Source organism: Antechinus flavipes, chromosome 2, assembly GCF_016432865.1.
Source record: "Antechinus flavipes isolate AdamAnt ecotype Samford, QLD, Australia chromosome 2, AdamAnt_v2, whole genome shotgun sequence".
NCBI lineage: Eukaryota > Metazoa > Chordata > Mammalia > Dasyuromorphia > Dasyuridae > Antechinus > Antechinus flavipes.
In genome coordinates this window covers 533,942,105-533,959,386 of record NC_067399.1, presented here as the reverse complement: position 1 = coordinate 533,959,386, position 17,282 = coordinate 533,942,105, and the positions used below count along the sequence as shown (strand labels likewise).

The 17,282-nt window shown below is 32.2% G+C and overlaps 1 protein-coding gene across 4 annotated transcripts in view; it reads left to right on the top strand.

The window, feature by feature from the left end:
* Positions 1-17,282, top strand: part of LRRC49 (leucine rich repeat containing 49) — a 189,719-nt gene that overhangs the window by 64,944 nt on the left and 107,493 nt on the right. For 3 of the 4 annotated variants that reach the window (XM_051980750.1, XM_051980751.1, XM_051980749.1), the window contains one exon: positions 143-204. In XM_051980750.1, the coding sequence (XP_051836710.1) occupies positions 143-204 (62 nt within the window). Of the gene's footprint in view, positions 1-142; positions 205-15,817; positions 15,939-17,282 lie in introns of those variants that run through there. The other variant, XM_051980753.1, reaches the window with a different exon arrangement.

The following is a 17,282-nucleotide window of genomic DNA, read 5'->3' as shown; positions in this document are numbered from 1 at the left end:
AAATGTCTGGTAGAAATCACTGATGCAGCAAGGTTGCAGTATATTGAAGGCAGCATATATTGCTACAACTGGGAAAGTAGACATTTCAAAGATTTTTTTCCCCTTTCAATTGATAAATTTTTGCCTCTTTATTTTCTTCTAGAGAGATGTGGATAATTTGCCCTGCCTCCAACGTCTGTTTCTCAGCTACAACAATATCTCTTGGTAAGTAGATATTCTAATTGGTTTGTTATTAATGATATGAATATGTTGATACTACTGTTTTAAATTTAGAATGGAAATAATTTAGGGTGTTTTTTGATATGTCATATTAAAAATATGAAGATGACAGAGCAGTTTAACAACAAAGTTTTTGGATAGAAAAAACAGTACTCTTATTTATATTTTACTAATGTAGTTTTGTTCTGCCTTTAATGCCAAGATGTTGAGATAAGTATAAGATAATTTTTTTATTTAATTATAAAACTAACATTATTTATAGTTGCTATTTTGTAAAATGTATATATGTGGAAATTTCCACATATTTAATATCCTTTATGTGACATTTACTTTTAGCATCAAATTATATTTGCTTTATAAATTATCATATGGAAGTTGTGTTGTTACTGATTAGTTTTTATATAGAGGACTACAATCTATATTTGTGACTGTGCCTCTTTTAGATTAGGTCATGAAGCCTTGTCATCTTCATTTGGAACTATTGATGGTTACAGAATTTAAAAACAAAAATTTTGTATTTCAAAGATATTAAATATGTCATTATATTGCACTGATATTTTCTCATCCATTGGTGACCTGGAAGCATTCAAAATGAGCTGAGATCCTATAGTCAGGCTTCATTTTTCTAGAGTAATCCCTATTCCTGCCTTTCTTCACTTGTCCTCTCCTCCCCCTGCTTAGTAATGGCTCTCCCTAAGAGCTCCTCATTTATCCTTTCTTGTTTTTTTCTGGATATGATTAAGAAGAAATGAAACATTCAGGTAAGCAGAGAAAGCACAGGCCTCTAAGCCTGGAATACCAGGAATTAAAATCTAATCTATTCTTTGAGAGTTTTAAAATTTGTGTTTCCTGTTGTTTAATTAGGCATAAGTACTGTTTTTCACAGTACTTAAAAGAACAGGAGCTTTTTCTAGACTGTGAGCATGGCACATTGGCAATATTCTCTAAGAACTTTCTTTTTCTTCTCTGCATTAAGAAATAGCAATAAAAATAAAAATTAAAACTCTACCAATAACTTGATTTAAAAAAAAAAAGACTTTTATCTTTTCCTATCATTTAACAGGGAGTTCTAGTTACTAGACCCTTTTTCTAGTTTATGGGGAATCCTAGAGGCCTTCTTAAAAAATTTCCCGGTTAATGTTATTAAACATTTTGCAAAGGCATAGTTTCAGGTGACTAATAAGTCTTCAGTTTACCTCTAGATCCTAAATCAGGGTTGTAAATATATCTCCCATAAAGAAACAACCTGTGAGAGAGAGCAAGAGAAAGTAAAGATAAATACCTCATAAGCACTATTCTTTATCCTGCTTGTGGCTGTTCATCTCTTTCCCATGCCTGGTTTTATTTTCCACTCTGATTTCAGATTTTCCACATTTAGGAATTGGAGAGTGTTTTAAGCAGTGGTAAAAGTCGTTACTTTTTTGTGTAGTGAGTATGATAGTTCCCAAACTAGATGAAAAGTACGTTGAATCCTGTTCTCCTTGGTTGCTGCTTCTTTTTCTTTTTCTTTCTTTCTTTTTCTGTTCCTACATGAGATACTTACTATCTAGGCAAGTCACTTAATCTCTCTCAAGCTCAATTTTTTCATCTGTAAAATACGGATATTATTAGTGCCTACTTCAGAGGATTGTTGTGAAGAACAAATTAGATAACATATGTAAAACTTTTTGAAAAATTTTAAAGTAAATGTTATCTATTATTATTACTCTAGATCTGAGAGAGAGGTCAGCTTCTGTAAGTGTTTAATTTAGGGAGTTAACTGCTTCTGCTTTTCCTACTCATGTAGTAACATTTTAAAATTAAATTTTCTTTTAAAAATAATGATTGTTCTGAGGGGTTATGACATGGAACTGTGAGCAAACAGTTTCAAACCTCTCCTGCTTTTAATCATTTCTTTCTCTATGTTTTTGCAAAGGCTTAGTTCTATGTCTTCCTTCAGTGCTTGCCATTTATCTGCTTCTGAGGGAGACTGAAAGAAATGTATTAGGTCCAAAGGGCAAAAATAAGAGCTATAGGCAGATATCCTCTTTTTATCAGAGGCCAGGCATACTGGATCTAGAAATTACTAGATACCACCATAACATTCCTAAGGAAACTTAGTATCTTTATAACTTTTAAGTCAAAAACAATCAATGATTCCATTTTTCTGTTTTCAGAGGAGGTTGTTAAGCCTTCATAAGTCTTGTCATAGCCCAGATGATATGATACATTAGATATTAGTATAGGGAATCTTTTTTGAAGGGCCTGACAGTAGTCAAGGAAAATATATTTGAGGATTGTTACTTCTTTTACAGCAATTGAAACAATTGATCTATTTGAATATAATTAGATAAACTAGAGGGGAAAAAGCCCTAAAATCATTATCCTTCCACTAAAAAGATATCACAGTTTCTATATGTGGAAGAACTGATAGGTCATATACTTAGATTCTAGTTTTGTTTCTAGAATTATTGAAGTTTCACTAGATTCAGGGTAGTTCAGATAAATATTCATGTGACTCCCTGAGATGGATAGTTTTAATTGGGATAAAGGGAAAGCTTTTCCTTGCATCTTATTCAAAATGACTGGTGGATACTATGATTATTATATTCTGTTGGGCCTCTGTGGAATCTTGTGTATAAAGACATACAAATGAAGATATTCCAGTTCCTTTGGTGGCATAATAGATAGGCTATATTTGAAATCAGGAATTCTTGAATACAAATCCTGACTCAGGTACTTACTTAGCTGTGTTATCTAAGACAACTTACTTATCTTTTCCCAGCCTCAATTTCTTCATCTCTTAAACTGAGATAATAGTAATACCTGCTTCCCAGAATTGTGAGAATCATATGAAATAATTAATGTAAAATCCTTTGTAAAACTTAAAGCACACACAAATTCTAGATATTATTATTATTATTACTATTCTCTGAAATATAAACATACTCAAATACTTCTGGGAATGACTATCTTTATCTATAACAATAATAGATAGCATTTATATAGTACTTAAAAATTTGAAAAGTATTTTACATATATTTCATTTGATCCTCACAACAATCCTGAGAGTTATGCCATTATTCTATCTACTGTGTCAACTAGCATCCAACTCAAATGGACCATGTTTCTTATTACTACAACTAGCTTTTGAGACTTATTTTTGTCAGTTCAGTTTAACAGATATTTTAGTACCTATGATATGTAAGAAATTATGCTCTGTGTACTAACAGAGGAGAAAAAGAGAACCATATGTCTTATATTGAGTTATGATGCTACAAAAGCCCCAGTAGATTGCTTTAAAACTTCATCCTTTCTCTCTCTCTATGCTTTGTACCAAATTAAGATTTAGGATATATAGGAAAATTAAACATAAGCTGGTATCCCAGATAGTCAAGGACTTTAGTCAGTCAGTAGGTATTTATCAAGGGCCTACTTTGTGCCAGGCAGTGTGCTACATTGTAGAGAAACAAAAACGGAAGTAAAGAAATCCTTGTCCTCATGGAGCTTTCAACCTAATGGGAAAAGCTAACTATATTATAAAATGGTAGTCATCAAAAGCATTTAGTACTGGCTAAGAAATAAGAGTAGAGAATCAGTAGAATATGTTAACTACACAAGACACAAGAATCAGTGACTAAACAATTTAGTGTTTGATAAAATTAAGACTCCCAGTTTCTGGGTTAAGATTTCATTATATAAAAGAGTGGAAAACAGTATAGTAGAAATTAGGCATTGTCCAATATCGAACACCCTATATTAAGATAAGGTCAAAATGAGTTCATGATCTAGATATAAATAGTAATTCTATAAGAAAATTAGTACAGCAAGGGATTAGTATACCTGTCAGATCTATGGAAAAGGGAGGAAATTATGGCCAAAGAAGTAGAAAACATTATGAAATGCAAACTGGATAATTTTGATTACATCAACTTCTTACACAAACAAAATTAATTCAGACAAAATTAGAAGGGAACCATAAACCTGGGAAATAATTTTTACAGCCAATTTTCTGCTAACATCCTCATTTATAAAATATATAGAGAACTGACTCAAATTTATAAGCATACAAGTCATTCTCCAATTGATGAATGGTCAAAGGTTATGAACAGTTTTCAGATGAAGAAATTAAAGCTATTTTTTGTCGTATTAAAAAATGTTCTAAATTATTATTGATTAGAGAAATATAAATTAAGACAACTCTGAGGTGCCACCTCACACTTCTCAGATTGGTTAAGATGACAGGAAATGATAATGAAAAATGTTGGAGAGGATGTTGGAAAACCAGGACACTAACACATTGCTGGTAGAGCTGTAAACTGATCCAGCCATTCTGGGGAGCAATTTGGAACTATGCTCCAAGGGCTATCAAAATGTACATACCCTTTGATCTGACAGTGTCTCTACTGGATCTGTATTCCAAAGAGATCATAAAAGAGAGAAAAGGGTTCACATATGCAAAAATGTCCAGTTCTTTTTGTGGTGACAAGGAATTGGAAATTGAGTGGATATCCATCAGTTAGAGAATAGTTAATAAGTTATGATTTATGAATGTAATGGAAATTGTTCTACAAGAAATGATGAACAAGCTGATTTCAGAAAAGCCTTAGAAAGACTCACATGCACTTACTCTGAAGTCTTTTTTTGAATTTTTTCCCCATTAATTCCCTTGTTAGCCTAGACCTTTTGTTCTTCCCAGATGAATTTTGTTATTACTTTTTCTAGTTATATAAAGTAAATTTTGGCAGTTTGATATGGCACTGAATAAGTAGATTAATTTAGATAGAATTTTTTAAAATTTATTTTTTATTATATTAGTTTAGCCTATCCATGAGCAATTGATATTTTTCCAGTTGTTTAGATATTACTTTATTTGTGTGAAGAGTATTGTGTTCAAATAGCTACTGGCTTTGTCTTGGCAGGTAGATTCCAAAATATTTTATATTATCTATAATTATTTTATTATTTTATTTTTTTAATAGCTTTTTATTTATAAGTTATATGAATGGGTAATTTTACAGCATTGACAATTGCCAAACCTTTTGTTCCAATTTTTCCCCTCCTTCCCCCCATCCCCTCCCTTAGATGGCAGGTTGACCAATACATGTTAAATATGTTAAAGTATAAATTAAATATAAAATAAGTATATATGTCCAAACACTTATTTTGCTGTACAAAAAGAATCGGACTCTGAAATAGTGTACTATTAGCCTATGAAGGAAATCAAAAATGCAGGAGGACAAAAATATAGGGATGGAAATTCTTTGAACCATTGGGTTCATAGTCATAGGTAAATTTGGAAGAGGACTGGATTTGGAGAAGTTACTCTTTACACATGTTGAATTTAAAATGCCTATAGGGCTTCAAGTAGAAGGACTAGCTTTATTGAAAAGAAATGGTTGTATCAGAAATAATTTATAGATGGCCAGCTTGGCTTTTCCTGCTTAGGTTGTAAGAACTCCCTTTAAAAGAAGAAGAGGCTGATTTTTTTCTAATCTCGGTTATTGACTGTTTTAAGAATTACTCTTTGTCTTGCTGTCATATAAAACCAGAACAGTTAAAGGATCCATCTTCCTTCGAAACAGTCTTCTGCTGTTACTTTGGCCATTTGATGATCTTGAAGATTTTACAATATACTTTCCCCTCTAGATAAGTTGCAAACAGGTCAAACATTGCAGTTCCTAGCATTTATTTCTGGAAAATTTATTTCCAACTTGTCTTAATAAACTTGCCTAGATAGATGTGCTTATTTTGTCATATCACTCATTTCCTAGCCAATTATATGTAGCTAAAATTGAACAATGCCTAAGTCATGTTTACTCACCTTTTTATAATCTTAGATGTGTATCTTTCCTAAGTTAAAATACATTATAATTAGAAGTTCTTTGTCATGCCAGGTAATGGCATTACATTAATCAGGTTTTTACTAGATTATCAGATTTACTAGATTAAAGTAGTTCACAAAAACAAAAAGAACAAGTAAGTATTTTGCATCCTGGGAAATATAATTAAGGAAGTTAGCTCAGACAGCAAAAATCAGATATTTACTATGAGATCATGTAGGGTAAGATGTTAAATTTAGAAAGGTCAGCTAATAAAAGTCCTAGCTTAAAGCCAGTGGAATCTAAAAAGGCATAGGATTAGATAAAGTAGAGCTAATGAGCAAGATATTTGATATTTGAATGTAAAGACAAAAAGTTGGTACTCCCTGCCCCATTTTTATATTTACTTTTATCAGAGGTTTAGAATACAACTAGAACATTAGGCAGGTCAGGCCTCTAATTGAGGCAGGCACAGAAGTGCTAAGATTACTGGATGGTCTACCTGTTCATATATTAATTTGTTGCTTCATATAACCAAGTCATTTGGGTATTATTCCCTGCAAAGCAACCACATTGCCTTTCTTCCAATAGATAATGCTTGCTTAAATGTTCAATAAACCAGTTGTTTGTTATATAGTGTACCAGCTTGCTTTTTATAGAACAAAACTCATTTGCCTATAATCCTCTCTGGAAGTTAGCTTATGATTGACAGTTATATAGTTTCAGTTCCTTGGCAATATGGTTATTTATGTAATGCATTACACACCATAATCATTAGTTCCACAAATTTGTCCTTTATTGAAACCATTCTTACTATATTTTTTCTTTTAGAAATAATTTAATTTTATCCCATAAGCTTTACATAATACTTCTGATCTGATAAAAATTTTATGCTAGTGATTTTTATATTGTTTCTCATATTTAGGGTTGGAGTGCCTCCGGCTTGTATAGCCTTATCTTTCCTATAGAGTTTGCATTCTGACGATATTAAGTCTCTGATTAACCTTTTCTAATAGGCCTAGTTACCTTAGACTTTGAGAGGTTAAATAACTTATTTAGGGTCACATATCAAGTATATGTCAGATGTGAGATTTAAATTGATATCTTTGTGATTTTTGAGATCAGCTATGTATCTACTATGTCATACTGTATCTAGAACAATTGGTCCTTCATCCAGTAGAGGAAGGAGTTCTTTACTTTTTTTTTTTTTTTTTTATGCTATAGACCTTTAAAAGTCTAATGAAGTCTGTAGATCTTTTTTTTTTTTTCTTAAATCATAGACAAAACACACAGGATTGCAAAGGAAATCAGTATTATTAAAATAAGATTTAATTTTTCTTCATCCCAGTTCATAGATTCTTGAGGTTCTGTGGACTCCAAACTAAGAATCCCTGTTCTAGGAGAAAATTTAATCAATTGTAAACAAATTAGATGTTTCTTCAGAAGATCTTTTTACCAAAGAAGATATTTCTTCTTTTTAATTTTTTTTTTGGTTATACATGTATATTAATGAATTTCCTTATGAATCATGTTGGGAGAAAAAAAATCAGAACAAAAGGGGAAAACCATGAAAGGAAAAATAAAACAAAAGAAAAAGGAAAAAAAGTGGACATAACATGTGTTGATTTACATTCAGTTTCCATAGTTTTTGGATGCAGATAGTGTTTTCCATCCAAAGTTTATTAGAATTGCTTTGGATCACTGAACCACTGAGAAGAACCAAGTCTTTCATAGCTGATTATCACACAGTCTTGCTATTACTGTATACAATGTATTCCTGGTTCTGCTTGTTTTGCTCAACATCAGTTCATGTAAATCTTTCCAGGTTTTTCTAAAATCAGCTTGTTCATCATTTTTTATAGCACGATAATATTTCATTACTTTCATATATCATAACTTATCAAGCCATTCCCCAATTGATGGGCTTCTACTCATTTTCGAATTTTTTGTTACTATAAAAAAAAAGCTGCTACAAATAGTTTTGCACATCAAGGAAGATATTTCCATGATTAATTTGGGTAAAGTCATTATATGTAATCCAGTTTGCAAGTTCTTATTATATCATCTATCTCCAATATGGAAAGTTTTGACAAAAGTTAAAAGTGAGAAAAGTTTATAAAATTCTAATTGTACTTTAACATCTATGTGTACCAAGTACATTACCATCTCACTAAAGAATGATTGTTTTTTCTGATACTCTGAGGAATGTGGTTTCCCAGAAACCATGTCTTTTGATAAAAATTTAATTCAATTTAATTTATTAAACATTTATTAAGCTCCTAGTATCCAGGCATATGCTAAATACTGGGGGTGGGAGGTTTGAAAGATAATCCATGCACTCAAGGAGATTATAATCTAATGGGGGAAACAACATGTTAATAAATATATACAAAACAAGCTATATAGAAGACAGATAGGAAATGATGAACAAAGGGAAGGCCCTGGAGTTAAGAGGGATTAAGAAAGGCTTCATGTAAAAGGTGGGATTTTAGTTGGGACTTAAAGGAAATCAGAGCAGTCAGTTGTTGGAAAAGAGGAGGAAGAGAGTTTCAGGCATGGGGGACAGATAGCCAAAGAATCAATCCCCAAAGCTGAGAGGTTCAGTTTCTTGTTTGTGAAACAGCCAGGAGGATAGTATCATTAGAACAAATTGAACATGTGGGAGCAAGATTATGAAGGCCTTTGTATACCAAACAGAGCATTTTGTATTGCTCTTGGAGACAATAAAAAGCCATTGGGTTTTTTTTGGGGGGGATGGAAAGGAAGATGACATGATCAGACTTATGTTTTGGGAAAATCATTTTAGTAACTGGGTGAATAGATTGGCATGGGGAGAGACTTAAGACCAGCTGGCTATTGCAATAATTAGGATGTGAGGTGATGAGGGCCTGCACTAGACTGATGCCATTGTCAGAGGAGAGATAGGGACATAGTCAGAAAATGTTAAAAAAGTGGAATTGGCAGATCTAGGCAACAGCTTTGATATTTGAGGGGAAGGGGTGGAGATGGGAGATAGTGAGGAATACAGGAAAACAACTAAGTTTCAAGCCTGAGGGATTAGAAGGATGGTATTACCCTATATATCAAGGAGGGTTTAGTGGGGAAAGAATGAGTTCTGCTTTGGACAGAATGAGTTAAAAATGTTTACTGGACATCCATTAGAATGGTCTGAAAGCCAATTAGAGATTGGAGGTAAATAGAGAGAGGAAAGATTGTTGCAGGAAAGGTAGATTTAGGAGTCATTAGCATAAAGATGGTAATTAAATCCTTGGGAGCTGATGAGATCACCAGGTGAAATAAGTAGTAAAGAGGGAGGGATAGGAATCCAGTTAAGGAGACAGAGACCATTCAGATAGGAGGAGAACCAGAAGAGAGTAATATCCTAGGGAAAAAAAAGAGAGAGAGAAGAGAATATCAAGAAGGAGAGATGAAGAACATTGTCATAGGGCTTCAGAGTTCAAGAAGAATATGGTTTGAGAAAAAGCCATTGCATTTGGCAACTACCTGTAAACTATTCTCAGCTAGGGAAGAGAAAGCCATGGATGGTTTGAGGAGAGATAAAAAATGTGTAAAAGAATTGCTGAAGAGAGTGGGATAATTTATGGAAAAAGGAGGTGTGGCTGGATTTCCTGGCAGCAGGGAGTGTCCTATTGATCTTAGAAGCATTGCTTTCAAACCTTGATCTCTAATGTGGTAGCACTGATTGAACTGAAAAACATGTAGAACTATTAAATAAAGTGACAGTTTTCAGGGACTATTCCTAAAGGGAAAATATAATTTTTCAAACAGAAGGTGTCATTTAACTTCTCTGGGCCTCAGTTTTCTGGTCTACTATAAAATTTTAACTTCATTTTCCTGTTCTCATTGTGGTTTTGGTCTGCATTTGACATCAGGACTAGAGAAAATGGAGTGATTCAATCAGTTGTTATTGTAACCTTCTTTATCAAGATTGTTAATTTGTCAGAGTAGATGTTACTCAGGACATCCAGATATGTGAAAAGTATGTCAAATTTAAGTCTTCCCATTTGTGCCCTTAATCACCATGTCATAGTATCAGTTTACTATAGATTTAGAGAAGGAGATTTAGGTTCTACTTTGTCTAATTCTCTCATTTTATACATCAGGAAACTGAGGTGCAGAGAGTCACTTAGCTAAAATCACAATTAATAAGGCCCCCTGATTCCAAATCCATTATTCTTTCTATTGTACCATGTACACCTTGTCTATTCTCCTTTTGGACCATGAGTTCAATATTAAGAAACTGTTATAAAGCCTGTCTATAGTTTTTTATGAAAAAAATACAACAAAATTGATAAATTTTTAGAAAATTAGATTAGAAAAAGGAAAGAAGAAAATCAAATTACTAGTATCAAAAATGAAAAGAGTGGATTTGCCACCATTGGAGAGGAAATTAAAGCAATAATTAACTTATTTTGCTCAACAATATGTCAATAAATCTGGTGATCTAATTGAAATAGATAAATATTTTCATAATATAAATTGTCCAGATTAACAGAAGAGGAAATAAAATACTTAAATAATCCCATCTTAGAAAAAAAGAAATTGAATAAGCCATCGTGAACTTCTTAAGAAAAAAATCTCTAGGGCCAGATGGACTTATAAGTGAATTCTACCAAACATTTAAAGAACAATTAATTTCACTACTATATAAACTGAAAAAATAGGCAAAGGGGAGGAATCCTGCTAAATTCCTTTTATGACACAGATAACAAAACCAACAAGAGCCAAAACAAAGAAAGAAAATTATAGACCAATTTCTCTAATGGATATTGATGCAAAAATCTTAAGTGCAATATTAATAAAGAGATTATAACAATTTATCTCTAGTACAATATACGATGGCTAAGTGAGATTTATACTAGGAATGCAGGGCTAGTTGAATATCAGGAAAACTATCAGCATAATTGATCACATCAATAACAAAATTAACAGAAGAAATATGTTTATCTTAATAGATGCAGAAAAAGTATTTGACAAAAAATCTTATAATGAAAACATGAGAGATCATAGGAATAAATGGAGTTTTCTTTAAAATCATAAGTAGCATCTCTCTAAAACCATCAGCAAGCATTATACATAACAAACATGAAATAGAAGTATTCCCAGTAAGATCAGGGGTGAAACAAGGTTATCCATTATCATCATATTATTCAATACTCTACTAGAAATGTTAGCTTTAGCAATAAGAAAAGAAAAAGAAATGGAAGGAATTAGAGTAGACATTGAGAAAAGAAAATATCACTCTTTGCAGATGATATGATAGTATAGTTAGAGAATCCTAGAGAATTAACTAAAAAACTACTAGAAACAATAAAAACTTTAACAAACTCTCAGATTATAAAATAAACCCTCAGAAATCATTGGCATTTTTATATATTACCAACAAAGCCTATCACCACGAGATGGAAAGAGAAATTCCATTTAAAATAATTGTAGACAATATAAAATATTTGGGAGTCTACTTTCCTAACAAAGTCAGGAACTACATGAATACAATTACAAAATACTTTTCAAACAAATAAAATCAGACCTAAGTAATTTGAAAAATATCAGTTTCTGGGACACTGATACATTGTTGGTGGAACTGTGAAAGGATCCAACCATTCTGGAGAGCAATTTGGAACTATGCTCAAAAAATTATCAAACTGTGCATACCCTTTGACCCAGCAATGTTTCTATTGGGATTATATCCCAAAGAGATCTTGAAGGAAAGAAAGGGACCCACGTGTGCAAAAATATTTGTGGCAGCTCTTTTTGTAGTGGCAAGAAACTGGAAACTGAATGGATGCCCATCAACTGGAGAATGGCTGAATAAATTATGGTATATGAATTATGGAATATTATGATTTCAGAGAGGCCTAAAAAGATTTACATGAACTGATGCTGAGTGAAGTGAGCAGAACCAGATCATTATACACAGCAACAGCAAGATTATATAGTGATCAATTCTGATGGACATGGCTCTCTTCAATAATGAGATGATTCAGAGCAGTTCCAATTGTTCAGTGATGTAGAAAGCCATATACACCCAGAGAGAGGCCTGTAAGAACTGAGTGTGGATCACAACATAGTATTTTCACGCTTTCTGTTGATATTTACTTGCATTTTATTTTTTACCTCAGGTTTTTTTTTTTTTCCTAGATCTGATTTTTCTTGTGTAGCAAGATAACTGTATAAATATATATACATATATTGGATTTAACACATATTTTAACATATTTAATATGTATTGGACTACCTGTCATTTAAGGGAGGGCATGGGGGGAAGAAGGGGAAAATTTGGAACACACAGTTTTGCAAGGGTCAGTGTTAAAAAATTAACCATGCATATGGTTTGTAAATAAAAAGCTTTAATAAAAAAGAGGGGAAAAAAGAAAAATATCAATTGCTTATGGGTAGGGTGACCTAATATAGTTACAATTGTAATTCTACCTAAATTAATCTACTTAATTCAGTGCCATACCAATCAAAATACCAAAAAAAAATTTATTGAGCTAGAAAGAATAATAACAGAATTCATTTGGAAAAACAAGATTAAGAATATCAAGGGAATGGAAAATGGAAAAAATAAATTGAAAAAAATAAAATGCAAAGGAAAGTGGCCTAATAGTACCAGATCTAAATCTATATTATAAAGTGTTGGTCATCAAAACCATTTAATACTGGATAAGAAATAGAATAGTACATCAATGGAATGGTTTAGTACATAAGACAACAATAGTCAGTAACTACAATATCTCTACTAAACTCAAAGACTCCAGCTTCTGGGATTAGAACTCACTATTTGATAAAAATTGCTGAGAAAACTAGAAAATAGTACAGCAGAAAGTAGTCATAGACCAATATCTCATATATCAAGTAAAAGCTAAAGTGGGTTCATGATTTATGCATACATAAAGAGTGATACTATCAGCAAATTAGGAGAGCAAGAGATAATTTACCTGTCAGATCTTTGAAGAAGAGAGAAATTTATGATTAAAGAAGAAATAGAGAACATTATGAAATGCAAAATGAAAAATGTTGATTGCATTAATTTTTTTAATTTAATGCACAAATAAAACCAGTGCATCCGAGATTAGAAGGGAAACAGAAAGCTGTGAATTTTTACACCCAGTGTTTCTGATAATGGCCTCATTTCTAAAATATATAAAGGACTGAGTCAAATTTATAAGAATACAAGTTATTCTATAGTTGAATGGTCAAAGGATATGAATACACAATTTTCAGATGAAGAAATTAAATCCATCTATACTCATATGAAAAAATGCTCTAAATCTATTTTGCTCTAAATAAAATGCTCTAGCACAGTTGATTAGAGATATGCAAATTAAAGCAACTCTGAAATACCACCTCAGTTTAGGCATTAAGTTAAGATAGGTTAAGATGACAGAAAAAGATAATAATAAACATTGGAGAGGATGTGGGAAAACTGGGACACCAATGCATTTTTGGTGGAATTGGGAGATGATCTAATCATTCTGGGGAGCAATTTGGAACTAGTCCCAAAGGGCTATAAAATTCTGCATACCCTTTGACCCAGTAGTGTTTCTGCTAGTTCTCTATCCCAAAGAGATCTAAAAGAGGGGAAAGAACCCACACATACAAAAATGTTTATAGCAGCCTTTTTGTGGTGACAAGGAATTGGAAATTGAATGGATATCCATCACTTGGGGAATGGCTGAACAAATTATGGTATATGAATATGATGGAATATTATTATTCTATAAGAAATGATAAGCAGGCTGATTTCAGAAAAGTCTGGAAATACTTATATAAACTGATGCTGAGTTAGCAATACGATGCTGGGTAAGCAGACCCAGAACAACATTGTATACGGTAGCAGATTATGTGATGATCAACTATGATAACTTTAACTCTTGTCAGCAATATAGTGATTCAAAGACAATTCCAATAGACTGGGATAGAAAATGCCATCTGCAAACAGAGAGAGAACTATAGAGACTGAATGTAGATTGAAGCATACTATTTTTACCTTTTTTGTTTGCTTTTTTTCTTGTAGTTTTTCCCTTTTGTAATGATTTTTATTTTACAGCATGACTAAAATGGAAATATGTTTTAATGATCATATATGTATAACCTATATCAGATTGTTTGCTATTTTGAGGGAGGGAAAGTGAAGGAGGGAGAGAGAAAAAAAATTGGAACTCAAAATGTACAAAAATTAATGTTGAAAACTATCTTTATATGTAATCAGAAATATAAAAAATTATTGATTTAAAAAAAAAACTTCACTAGAATACCTCCCCCTCAAAAAAAAAGCTATCTGTAATAATCATAAAATCAACATTAAAAAGCCTGTGAACTGTGTACTTTCTGGCATTTGACCTTTATTTCATGATTGATCTTAAAAGATAAGATTATACTTGATATTCAGCACTTTATTAAAAAAAAAACAAAATTAAAAAACTTACAGAAAATCATTTTCCTCTATTTTAAAAAATCCCTGTTTGAACTCAATAGATGCCATCATCCCAACATATTGAATTACTGAGGGGCAATTTGTTTTTACTTAGGAAGGCCAAGTAGTTTCAGACTCACTACAATACTTTATTTGTTTTTATTTAATGCTAACTGTATGGTTCAACTAATTTCGAAAAGCAAGTTTTTAAGAAGATATTCATACTTATTATTAGGAACAAGGGCTACCATATATGATTTTGGCTTTATTTGTAGGGCTATATTACCAGGAAATTGTCATAGTAAACTGTGCCGGACTATTGGAGCACTCTTCTCCTAAAAAGAGCAGGTTGCCAAGGTCATATTTACCAGTCTTTGGAGCCCACCTGGATAAACAAAAGAGACAAGCTGATCAGGAGATGCAAGTGGTCTGTCTTTATTCAGATATCATCTCAGCAAGTTAGGCAGGAAGCAAGAGAGAATGTTCAGCTCAAAGCTCTCTCTCTATTTATGCTTCCTCTTTTCCGGGATTACCCGTGCCAAGCCACTCTGCATAATGCCATTGGTGGAACACTGGGAAGGAGGCATATGGAGTTGACATCCTTTGATGTAAAGGAGGAGATCTAACAAGATGACATACACCAACCACCTCAAGGAGTCTCTTCAGGTTCCTTATGCTCCTATGTAGCAGAAACTCCTGCCTCTGGCCACACCCTTTCTACTTCCTAGATCCATTGTGCCCAAGATGAAAGGCTATGTGGTTAATCTTGAAGAGAGGAATCTCCCTAACAATAAACACTTATAGTGTTTCAATTTGTTCATTTCTCATGTACAATTGATCCTCTCATAAACCTTTTACAGAAAAAATAATTTAAGTTTAGATTAATGTCACAAAATCATTAATCTTTTCTCTTTTTTAGTCTATAGCATTGATAGAATTATATAGAGATCAGTTTTTCTTAGTTTCCTATACTGGAAAAATGGAACCAACTTAATGGATAGTAAACAGTATAAAATAACTTTTTATTGAAACAATGTAATAGTAATTTAAATATTTTTCCTTTTCCCTTCCATGTCCTGCTTCAAAAAGTTTTAAATTAAAAGAATACATATTTCCTAGGGGAATTAACAGTTTAATACTTAACAGAGAGGTTATATAATTAATGGCTTTTATGTGACAGAAAACAGGTTTATAAATAAGCTATAATGTTTTTGTATGTCATAAGCATCATTCATGATGAAATAATCACTATGGAATGTCCTTTATTCTAGTCTGTCAGTAGGGGGAGTTATTTTGCATTTATTAATTCTATCATTCCTTTACAATGATCACAACTACTAAGGGATGCTCATAGTCAGCAAACCTAACCATCCAGCTCTAGCTTTTGAATTCTTTCACACTGTACTGCTGTATTAGAATGTTTTATCACAACATAGTGACAAATATTTAATATACCTTCAGGAAAATAGGTTTACAAGGTAAGAAATATTTGTTCTGCTCAGTGTTCACATGCATTATTCAGGATATTCTTATATTTAAAAACTAATAAAACAATGGATTTATATATTATCACATACATACTGATCTAGTAAGAGAATTAGGATGTTTTGTATAATGGTTTCTTTTCACACAAACAAAATATAAACTACTATAGAATCACTCTGAGTATATGTTTTTATTGCAAAGCATTTTGGATAGATCTGAACTGTTTTCCTTTTCTATGTGAACTGTTTTTCTTTTCTATAGGCTATTTAGTTTGTAGGTTAATTTCTGTATATAATGCTGCATATTCTAAATTGAAGAAGGCCTCTAAGATTTCTGTAAGTTCTAAATCTGTGATCCTCAAGTTTCCAAGAGAGGCAGCATGATATAGCAGATAGTTTGTATCAGAGGCAGGCAGACCTGGCTCAAGTTGGACCTCTGCCCCACAGGGACTTTGTGGTCCTGGGAAAATCTTCCCCTCAGGGAATTCTATAAGGTTCCAGCTCACAGAGAAAATGCTAATCTGTGTTGATAGAATAACACTAAGAGTTCTTTTAACTTATGAAATCACAGATCTGGTCCACAGAAACAAGAGTCTTGTAGATTCATCTTTGCTCTTATGTTTAGTAAAAAAAATCAAAGATTTGATTTTCATAAATCTGCATATTTGGTGATTTCATGCATGGAGCTATTTTGTTTTTCTCTCTAGAATGTTTTTGGGCATTACTCTACTATATTTCTTTAAGCTAACATGTTGTAGCATTATATATTACTGACTGCTTTAAAGGAACTTGCTTTACATATTCATTCAGGACTGATATTTCTACCTTATGGATAACCTCAATGTTATTGTTTAATTATGAAAATGAATGCTAAAAATATTTCTTTTAGAAATGCTGTAACCTTCTAGCAAGTATGTGAAAAAATTGTAAAAATCCATCCATTTCTTTAAGACCATATTTTAAAGTGGTCAGAAAATCTATTTACTCTCCATTTTAAAATTTGCCAACATAATTTACTTTTCAATAAGGAATACAGGAGCACATTAGTAGAAAAGAAATGAATAGAAATGGTATATGTCCATTATCATAAATATGACTTAAATTATTTTAATGAATTAACTTCTTCCTGAAGACCAATTGCTACCTTTTAAAGCATTAGGGAATCCAATAATTGCAAAAGCGCACTTAAACTGCTTTAATGTCAACTTTTGCAAGTGGAAACAGATAGCAGGGTTAATCTGTCTAAGAAAGCTTTGCTTATGAAACAGTAAAACATGATTTTTCCAGCTTTCCAAATCTGAAAGTGTAGTGTTTTCTTTTGATACAAATGTTCAGACT